At 32.2% G+C, this 10,321-nt stretch overlaps 3 protein-coding genes across 4 annotated transcripts; 2 read left to right on the plus strand and 1 right to left on the minus strand.

Moving 5' to 3' along the window:
• Positions 1-224: 224 nt before the first annotated feature.
• On the plus strand, positions 225-6,443 carry c11.1 (maestro heat like repeat family protein c11.1). 2 transcript variants are annotated; one of them, XM_070639364.1, is made up of 6 exons: positions 225-385; positions 601-778; positions 843-2,452; positions 2,567-5,595; positions 5,740-5,874; positions 6,026-6,443. In XM_070639364.1, exons 1-6 carry the CDS (start codon positions 331-333, stop codon positions 6,293-6,295), a joined length of 5,277 nt encoding a protein of 1,758 aa, XP_070495465.1. In that variant the 5' UTR covers positions 225-330; the 3' UTR covers positions 6,296-6,443. The 2 variants fall into 2 exon arrangements, with proteins under 2 accessions (XP_070495465.1, XP_070495464.1); XM_070639363.1 differs by lacking the exon at positions 225-385 and having other exon boundaries at positions 482-778.
• Positions 6,440-7,047, minus strand: LOC139089989 (zinc finger HIT domain-containing protein 3). The gene is made up of 2 exons (XM_070639654.1): positions 6,980-7,047; positions 6,440-6,776 (listed from the first exon to the last, which is right to left on the minus strand). The coding sequence occupies exons 1-2, from the start codon at positions 7,045-7,047 to the stop codon at positions 6,440-6,442; spliced, it is 405 nt and encodes a 134-aa protein (XP_070495755.1).
• A 312-nt stretch (positions 7,048-7,359) lies between these two features.
• Tif-IA (RNA polymerase I-specific transcription initiation factor RRN3 homolog Tif-IA) lies at positions 7,360-10,098 on the plus strand. The gene is made up of 4 exons (XM_070639368.1): positions 7,360-7,658; positions 7,733-8,214; positions 8,275-8,590; positions 8,651-10,098. The coding sequence occupies exons 1-4, from the start codon at positions 7,449-7,451 to the stop codon at positions 9,380-9,382; spliced, it is 1,740 nt and encodes a 579-aa protein (XP_070495469.1). The 5' UTR covers positions 7,360-7,448; the 3' UTR covers positions 9,383-10,098.
• Positions 10,099-10,321: the final 223 nt, after the last annotated feature.

A 10,321-nucleotide genomic window follows, 5' to 3' on the forward strand; every position in this document is an offset into this window, starting at 1 on the left:
TACTAAGACTATTAACGGAAAAATATAATTCGAATTTTATTTGAAATTTTCCAGTTTTATCATTGGAAATTTCCAATATTGGAATATGAATTTGGTTTTAAGAAAAAGGTAAACAAAAGCATAATAAATTCATTTAATTTTATTTTATCCTCAAATATCATATAGCGTGTGAATATATATGATATCCATAAAGTGCCTCATATCCTATCCTTTGTTTACAAAAACAAAACAGTGATAAGAGAAAAATTTCTTGATTTGTGATCGTCTCAAATTTTTATAAAATAAAATTGATAATTCTCTCATTTAATAGTGATATTCAAAGACCAACAGATGGACGAGTCATCCAGTACATTCATAAAGAAGCCAGCAAATAAAAATCTAGAGAGTGAGTAATGTATTTTTTGAATGTTTAGATTATTTTTGTACTTAAAAGCTCTCGTTTCCTCAATTGTGAGTCATTCTCATACATTTTTTCTCATTAATCGGTTTAATGTCGTTAGATGTAGACGTGTATTTAGTGTAATAATATGTTTGCGAGAATAGAAAATCCTTTTAATAGACCAGATTTGCGTAATGATCAATCTGTTGTGATTTATTTAGGTGCAATTGGAAGTTTATTGGATTTATGTAATGACAAAGATGACCAAGTTAAAGGCGTTTGTGAGGCTTCACTCGTGAGAATTGCAAGTCGAAATCCGAATGAACTAATTAACTATGTCATAAACTATAAGAAGAAGAATCAGAAAATAAGCGAACAAACAATCGCTGTAATTTTAAGGTAATCTACGCATTTACGACTGTAAAATTCATACTTATAATCTAATTTGTTTTGCTTGTATCAGGATAATTGAGCATGTTATCACAATTCATATTCGGGAGTTGGACAATGAAGTCATAATCAATGTAATAAAGTTCGTAATTAACGAAATCACACGACAAAATGAGCCAGTACATTCAATTCAAAAGCCATGCAAAGAAATTTTATTCGGAATTGGACGAGAACATTGCAAACTTGTTATGGATGAATTAACTGCAATATTGCAACCACATCAAGTTGGACATTTTATGATTCTCGAAACTCTCGGCACATTGACAAGATCAAATTTAGATGAGGCTGTAACTTACATTAAAGGAATATTAGGAACGATTATTCCAATGATCTCTTTATTAAAAGCTGATTTCCAAAGGCAATCATATGCCGTTGCTATACAAAACTTTTGTGATGCTATTTCTGAGTATCAAACGAATGTCGATAGAAGTTCTAATAATTCACACCTTTCATGTGAGCCGGACGTCGTGACTAGTGAAGATGAAGATTCGGAAACGCAAGTAATTCCAAAATCAAAATTAGTTGATGTATCAGCAGAAGTTGGCATAATTTATGATGTTTTTATGCAGCAATGGATAAACACAAGAAACTCAAAATTATGCTCTGAATTCCTTATCGTCTTATCTTACATGTATCCGCTATTGCCTGTTCAAAAAATTCTTGATAATACTGGCAAGATTATACATACTTTGTTGATGATGTACAAGAGGTCAATAGATAGGTCATCGATCAGCATATATTTGAATAGTGTTATACATACTACATCACGATTAGATGGACGATTATTGGAATCGCAAGTTGATTCTGTTGTGAACGCAATATTTGATTTAATTTGTGTTAATCCTGATTTTGAGAAGCCGATTGCTGTGCGATCACATAATGAAGTTTTGAGATGTTATGATTTAGTCGCTAGAAATTATGGTGATAAGGTCAATGACTTAATTTTGGTGAAATTTAAGGCATACGATGATAGTGAAAAAGTTAAAGCGTTAATTCTTCTAACACATTTAACAAATACGTCGGAAGATGTAGTAAAATTGAAAGTCAATGAATATCTCATAATCTTACGGCAGATGATAATGAGCGAGAAAACATTCAAGACCAAACAGATTATACTACGCTCTATCGTTGCATTTGCTCAGAAAGGATTTATCAAGCATAAAATATTCATTAAATTTATTATTCATCATTGCTGTCATTTAGTTAAAATTCAAACAGATCAAGGCACGAAAGAGGAAGCTGCTGAACTTGTAAGGTCATGCAATAATACATTAAAAATATTATCGAGAACATTGAATAATGGACTGGAAAATTTACTCAAGACCGAATTATTGCATGTATTTATGCAATATGAGTACACAGATGCAACCACGACATTCGCACAGTGCTTAACAACTTTATTTTTGAAAGACGATAAAATGTTTGCAAGTATTGCAGACGATGAAACTGATACTCAAAGTATGGCGGCAAGTACTGAATCGATTACTGGAGGTGATAGCTTGAAAATTCCATCAGCCGAATCTATTTTTGTTCGTTGTTTGGTATTAATGGCAAACTTTGATGACAAGGAAAGGATCAAGTCGATTTTGAATTTCTTGATTCAATTTTGCCCTAATTTGTCAGGTAAGAATAACGGTTTTGTAGAATTTAAACTTTTAACGGTTTTGTAAAATTTAAATATTTACAAAACTGAGCATAAATTTCAAATAAATTCCTAACGGTTTTTCTCTTCAACAGGCAAACATTTGCAAGTTCTTTGGAAAGAAAAAATTAATCAACTAATGGAACTTGTAAAGATTAATGATGATGATAAATTTTACAAAGACCTAAACATTTTCATTATGGACACAATCAAAGACATCGATGAACCAAAATTCTCAGAATCTTTAGTCAACAAAATGTCAGACCAATTCATTTTGTATCAATCATCTTTCCATGTCTACAGTATTCATCCAAGCAATCAGAATCAGCTAAATACTGAACTTATTGTCCAAAATTTACGAGCTGAACGAGGGATGTTGATGAGAATAATGGGTTTATGTCTCTGTTATGTCACTGATCCGCCATCAATTGACACAAAAATTGACATAATTTTGAATCAAGTCAAAATCGAGAAGCTTGAAAAAGTCCCCACTTTTCAGGAATTTGAAGAAAAGTTCTTTGATCCAGCAAAAGCTTTTGGATTCATCTCAAAAGGACATTTCGATTTGTTGATGAAGAAGTTTGAAAGCATAATAGTTGAGGATGGCATGAAGAAGTCAAGCTCCTTCTTTTCAAGCTTGAATTTTACAAAAGACTCGCAAAAGGAAGGCGAAAAGTACCGACTAAAGATTCTGATAATTTTCAGTCTTTACTACATCACGCAATCTACAGCACCACAGAATATCATCAAGAATGATGAAGATTTAAATGACAAAATAATCGATTATTTAAATCGCATGCTGTCGGAAATAAGAGAATGTCAAATTAAGAAAATAATTTTAGAAACATTGTTGAAAATCACGGAAATTTACATTGAGGAACAGATTAAAGACTTTAAGTATATTAATGACTTATTGGCATCAATCTTGAACATCCCAATTGAGAATACAATGGGAAGTGGATCAAATAATCAAAATTTTGGAAATTATGGATTTTATGACTATTTACCACTATATCCAACAGTCATTAAGCTTGCAACAAATCTCGTCAAATTGTCACCAATTGAGAATGGCAATTTGGATGCAACAAATCTATTGGATATCTCATCACAGCACTTTTTCACTGCTGCGCAGAACTTAAACATTGAAGATGAGGCGAAACAAAGTTATTTGGCGCCACACATAAACAGTTCAATACCTGAACTGAATATATTCATTAAAATACTATTGGATAGAAACCCATCGCCGTCAGCATTAGATGACATCTCGAGCATCTTCGAGAAATGGTTAAAGGACAAAAATTCACAAGTTAAAATTTGTGCTGCATTAATCATGGAAAAGACACTTGACTCGTATATAAAAACTGTCAAAATTGGATGTGAAGCACCTTCAAAGTTTCACCAGACTGGAAACATGCTCGGCAAAATTGTGCCTCGATGCATTGACTCAAATGCAAAAGTTCGTGAAATTTGTGTCAACATTTTAAAGAAAATTTTGGAACTAGCATGTATTTACGAGACATTGACAATTGCCGACGAAAACACGGACTGGATGAAGGAACTGAAAGATATTCGCGATAAGATAACAAATAATGACAACGATGAAATTATTGTTTTGGCACAGAAACTTGCCAATATTATTGCTATGAGACTCTCTAATCAGCAATATGTGACATTTTCTAAGGCATTGCTCTACAATCTTAATGATCCAGATTGGAGTGCTTCGGCTGGTGCTGCATTAGTACTTAATTCATTTATTCAAGTTAAAGGCTCGGAAATTTTCCATGCAATTCCTGATTTAGTCAAGGATTCATTTCATGCATTGAAAGTTTGTGACAATAGCGGAACTAGGACCAATATTTATTTATCATTAGTTTCATTGACCAAATTTCATCCAAAACTCGTCTGTGCTGAAATGTTGATGCAGCCACTTCCTTATGACGAGAATATATGTGAATATTGGCACTCATTAACATCAGACAATAATTTGACAGGAACAATTGTTGATAATATTTTGGAAACAATCTATGAAGTGCCTCCGTATGATAATATTACAGGATCTAGTGAAACATCGAAAATACTCACCCATAGTCCATTCGCAAATATTTGTGCTTTTCGTGAATTAATCTTTAGTAAGGATAAGTCGTCAGTTTCAGAACTTAAGAAACGTTTTGCTCCAATATTCTCAATGTTGTTAACTACACTTGCTGCATACATTAACACTATTCCGTCTATGGTACCGCCAGTTCAGGTTGATGTCGAAAAAATTAAGGTTCCGTCTTCAGCAAGTAAAAATTCAAAAGGAACTCGCTTTGGATTCATCTCCAATCGAGATCCAGTAAAAGTTATTCCTTCACAAATTGTAATTGATACTTTTATTAAATTAATGGATATCCTCGAGAATGAAAATGTGAAGACTGTATTGCAGTCGTTCCCACAAATGTCATCAAGTACAAACTTGAATAATTTTATGGAATTTTTGACCCCGTTAGCTGTTGGAATTGCTAGTAGTCATAACATCAATTCATCAGAAATGAAGGATATTATTCACGATTTAAGTAAATACAGTTCATCGACTGTTGATGCACACAGAATTGCATTCATTGGATTTTTCTCGCAGTTAGTTCCTCTGCGACCATGCGGAGACATTTCAAGTACAATCATGCTGCATTTAACAGCAGCTCTATCAGATCCAGTAGCATCTGTTCGTGCTTTTTGTATTCGAGGACTTGCTTATGTGTCGGAACTAAATAAGCATGACATTGAAAAATATTCAGAATTATCGTTAGCTGCATTATTAAAAGGAATGGACGATTTTAATGCAAGTAGATTCATAAACATTCCATTGGAGTCTCTAAGAGGTCTGAGCAGAGTTATTAAATCCATACCAAAGGAGAAACTTGATCTCTTTGAAGTCTCACTGACCATAAGAATTCGTCCCTTCTTTGATAATCATTCTGTTGAGATAAGAGAATCGGCAATTTTACTTTTTGGAGATTTATGCTATCAGACCAAACTTTATCAGAAGGGTAACGATGATATATCTGAAGCATTGAGGGAACAGTTGATTACCAATCTATTTCCATTCCTGCTTCATTTGTGTGAGACTGAGTCGATTATTGTTAGGGTAAGTCACATTTGAAATTAGATATGATTCCTGGAAATCCATTTAAACTGATAATATTTATGAATCAACCTTAAATAATTTTATTATTGAGTGCTAATGCCTGATAACACAATTTTTATACATTTATTTGTTTAAACCTTTTAGGCTTGCAAGATAGCATTAAGAAATGTTAGTAACATTCTGGGAGCTAAGCAATTGAACGAAAAGATTCAACTAGAACTACAAGAGTATCAACAATTGAACTATGATCATTTTATTCATGAATTAATTCGGATTATTGTGAGTATCTAATGAATCTAAATACTTTAAAATTCAACGGTTCTTTAAAATTTGAATTTTTACTGGAAATCAATGGAAACCTTCCAAAAATCTTGTTTAAATTCAAAAAATCCGTTAAAAATTTCTCCTAATTATATTCCATTAATTGCAGTGCACCGAGCTACCAGACAATGTTCCTACATTCATCGAATCATGTTTACCCTACTTAAAAAGTCAATGGCGAGAAATTCAACTCCAAGCTATCCAGCATATTGGCTTACTCCATCACTTTGGATCAATCACGACTGAAGATAATTATCGCACTGAATTGGAGACCACAACTAGTGAAAAAATCATTACATGTTTAAAAGACGAGCAAGTTGCTGTAAAATTAAAGGCTGCAGAGGCGCTGGGAAATATTTTCTCATCAGAAAATCCTTAAATATATTAACTTTTTTGATGTTTGTTGATGAATTTATATTGTATTTCGAGTAATAATTATTTTATTCGTATATAAAACTATACATTTATATATTGAAAGTTCTTATTAATAAAATTATCCAGTTTATGCGTGGCTTTCAACCGCTTAAGTCTCGTTTTCAACTACTTTTAAGCATTCGTCTGCAAATTCTAGGAATAATGGCTCACTCATTGCTGCTTTCATTGCTTTCCATGGATTTCTGGCTTCATTTAGCTCTTGAAGGAAGTCCCTTAAATATTTATTTTTCAAAAGTTCTTTAAGTCCTTCTGAATCTTTTAGTTCCTCTAACTTCTGTGTAGGAAGTGTGTCAATTGTTTCGAACATTACTCTGGCTGGTTGCCTGTCTTCAACTACTGTGTTTTCAAAGTCTTGTGATTTGTTTTGTTTTACTAACTCATCGCGTTGTCCATTTTTATGTGTCTTGAAGCAGGATACGGAGCAGCTGAAAATGAAAATTGATAGATATTGAATTTAGTTAAATTGGTTTCAGGATGTTTTTAACAAGATCCAGTTGATTAAAATTTCACACCAAGCGCATCGACAATCTTAACTGTCGTTTTTAAGCTAATAATATTAAATTTTCTCAAAATCACATTGAAATAATTAGAAATCAATTGAAACTCATTTTTAGTACAAAATACTTACTATTGTATAGAGCATGCAGGACATTTGTATTTAGAGACTTCTTTTTCACAAACGTAGCAGTTAGTCATGATTAAATTCCCGAGAAATTAACAAAAGTTTTGATATATTTTGAAATAATGTTTCTGTTTACGTTTTATGTTGAGTCGACATAACCTCAAAAGTTCAAGGAATGGACACTCAAAAAAGACACAGGAAGTCATGAAAAATTAGGCCAAGGTCAAACAAACTATGCTAAAAAAACAATAACAACATCATTAGACATGAATATTTTGAGCTATACAGCTATGTGAAAAGGAATAAATCGAATATTAATTCAACTATAATTCGAAGTGTGTACGCCTAGTGCTGAATACAATTTCCTGAATTCAGCTTCAAACATTATACATGAGGAACATAATACGCATTTATGCGTAAAGAAAAAGTCTTAAATTAATTCTATAAATGTAATTTAGGTGATAAATTTGTGAATATGTCGATCATAAGTAGCAGAAAGTCAATCAGCACGTCAATTTTAAAGACGGCAACCTCATTTCGGGAAGATACGATAAGAAAATCAAAACAGTTGAGGTTTCAAGTAGAAAATTTATCGAGTGTAAAGGAAATCCTTTTGGAAGCTGAAAATGGGAACATGAAGGAGTATATGGACTTGATATACAAGCTGTCCCAAGAGAATATTTTAGTAAGAATCATTAATATATTTAATTAATTCAATCATAAAGGTTAATTTCCGCATGTTTTTCTTGTCTTTTGTAGGATGAAACGCTTACCAAGACCTTGAAGGAATCAATTGGATGTGTTCAAGTTTTTAAAATAGATTTTGTACTTCTTATAGACACAATTTTAAATATCCGATGGATTAACAAGTCTGACGAGATCATAGAGCTTTATCATAGATTTATAATTGATATCCTCACCGCTAAGCCTGAATTTCTAACAAAATGCTGTTCAAAGATCCTCACAATCTTCATACCTGGTGAGAATGAAGCAAATGATTGGAACAACGGAGTTCCAAGTGCTGAGCTAGCAGAGAAATTAGATAAAATTCACAATTTAATTAAAAAAATTTATGAAGCAATTCCAATGCTTCCTGTGACACTAAGAAAATGTATTGTAGACATGTTCCCTTACTATAAACAGTCAACATACAAAATCGCTGGATATATTTATAATCTGTTAAAGATTCTCGACAATTGTCAAAGTATGATGCATGATATTTTAAACACAATTTTTGAATCGTAAGCAAAATCCATAAATTTCATAAAATAATGTAACTAACCAGAACTTATTAATTTCAGATTGTTATCAATCGATTTAAGTCTATCAAGAAATGATATAGAGGAAGCAGAAGAAGAACTAATTGATGAAGCAGAGAACGAAAATAACAATGCAGACAGTGAAACAATGAAGCTTCCAGTCGCAGAGACACTGGATGTTTGTATGAATCTGATGTTCAGCTATTTCTATACGAAACTAAGTTCTGAAAGTAAAACGCCTCTAAATGAACAAAAAATGATTGAGAAGGCAATTTTTGAGTATTTTGATGAACATATCCTGAAGACACATAACAGTAAGCACGTCCACTTCATCTTCTTCTACATCGCAAGCTTTAAGGTAAATTATGATTTCATTTTCCCATGTCCAAAACTAACGAATTGTCCCAAATTTTCACAGAAATCATTCTTATTGGAACTGTTAAGGAATCTTCTAGATAAAATTTTGGACAGAAACAAACCATCGATTATCAGACAGACTGCAGTTGGCTATCTCTCAAGTTTACTCGCTCGTGCTAAATATATCCCAATAGAACTGATGAAAAAATACCTCGAACATCTTAGTAATTTTGCTCATGATTACATAAAAATGTGCAATTTAGTCAATATCAATTTAAGTCCGAGAGCGCATCTAGTTTTTCATGCAACGTGTCAAGCTATTTTCTACATTATTGCTTTTAGAAGCAAGGATTTAAATCTGATTAATTCAACGAGAAATTTGCAGTTCCTTTTATCACTTGACTTGTCTCCAATTGTTAAGCACCCACTGAATCCATTAAATTATTGTCTTCCTGCTATCGCTACAATATTCGATAATGTGATGACAAGACATCAAATTTTATATTGTCATACGATATTAGTGAAAAATGCCAGTAAAAAATTAGCAACAGTTTTTATGAACGAAGAATACCATCCAGAGGAAGTGCTTGAAAGTGTCTTTCCATTTGATCCTTATTTATTGAAAAAGTCGGGAAAGAAAGTCCATCCAATTTATATTGAATATCAATCCGACGAGGAAGATATATCCCACCAAAACTCACCAAAAGCTCACAAAAGAACGAGGAATGAGTCTGAATGTGATGACTTTTTCATAATTCCCTCAAAGAAATTCAAAAGTGGATCAATAGATTAATTAAATCAATGCTGTAAATGATCGTGGTGCTCAAATTTTTACACATCTACAAATGTCAGGAAATAAGATAGAATTAAAAGCTAAAGGAATTACTTAGCTACGTGATTCGTTATTTTTACCTCGTTTTTTTTAATTTTTATGTCAAGTTTGTAAATAAAACTGATTGATTGATTGATTTTCCTTAAAGGATGTAGTTCTAATGGCTTTAACTTCCTTTATGTATTATTTGCATCAGCATATGACCAACATTTCGAAACGTGACTTTTACAGCATCAGGAAGGATACATAAAAGTTATCATTGTCAAAAAGGAATTTTTATGGCTGCTTAGGAATGCAACAACATAAATTAGTCTTAGAAATTTAGAAGAATTTGTAACAGCAACAGTTGTGAACACGTGGGACAGGACGAGAACAATTTGAATTCAAGTCATGAAGCATCATGAAGGAACTAGGTCACGTTGTAGCATCACATTATTCCTTGTTTTGTCACCAATGACCCCTCAATACCTCTTGTCACGCAACATAAATTTCATGTTGCGCAACATATTTTCTGTGTCAAAAAACAATCAAAATGAAACAACAAATGAAAGTGCCACAAAATAAAGTCTAAGCAGCACTGATGAATCGAAACTAGATATTAATTCGATAGATACCATAATTTAATGTATTAAATTTTAATTTTGTTGGAAATAAATTGCTTTTGTTTTATCTTTTAACTGTCAATTTTGTTGGATTTATTTCTTCCGATTGAACTAGTGATTAGGTAAAAATTAGCAGCACCTTTCTATCCATTTCGACCTCAACATATTTGACTTTTTTGTCATGTACAAGAAGAAAAAAATGTTTCCCATGCAATTAAATCTTAATTTATTACACCTATTATAAAGCTCAGTATGACCGACAAAAATATATCCCCAAAAAAAATGTTATTATTTGTTT

The sequence above is a fragment of the Chironomus tepperi genome, unplaced genomic scaffold, assembly GCF_022539635.2.
Source record: "Chironomus tepperi strain 1889 unplaced genomic scaffold, CSIRO-AGI_Ctep_v1 contig_196, whole genome shotgun sequence".
Classification (NCBI taxonomy): domain Eukaryota; kingdom Metazoa; phylum Arthropoda; class Insecta; order Diptera; family Chironomidae; genus Chironomus; species Chironomus tepperi.

Coding starts and splice junctions, on each gene's coding strand:
- Tif-IA (XM_070639368.1), top strand. CDS start 7,449: ATGTCGATCATAAGTAGCAGAAAGTCAATCAGCACGTCAATTTTAAAG. Junction 7,659..7,732: donor TGTCCCAAGAGAATATTTTA/GTAAGAATCATT, acceptor TGTCTTTTGTAG/GATGAAACGCTTACCAAGAC. Junction 8,215..8,274: donor TTAAACACAATTTTTGAATC/GTAAGCAAAATC, acceptor TATTAATTTCAG/ATTGTTATCAATCGATTTAA.
- c11.1 (XM_070639363.1), top strand. CDS start 528: ATGTTTGCGAGAATAGAAAATCCTTTTAATAGACCAGATTTGCGTAAT. Junction 2,453..2,566: donor ATTTTGCCCTAATTTGTCAG/GTAAGAATAACG, acceptor TCTCTTCAACAG/GCAAACATTTGCAAGTTCTT. Junction 5,875..6,025: donor ATGAATTAATTCGGATTATT/GTGAGTATCTAA, acceptor CATTAATTGCAG/TGCACCGAGCTACCAGACAA.
- LOC139089989 (XM_070639654.1), bottom strand. CDS start 7,047: ATGACTAACTGCTACGTTTGTGAAAAAGAAGTCTCTAAATACAAATGT. Junction 6,777..6,979: donor CCTGCATGCTCTATACAATA/GTAAGTATTTTG, acceptor TTTCATTTTCAG/CTGCTCCGTATCCTGCTTCA.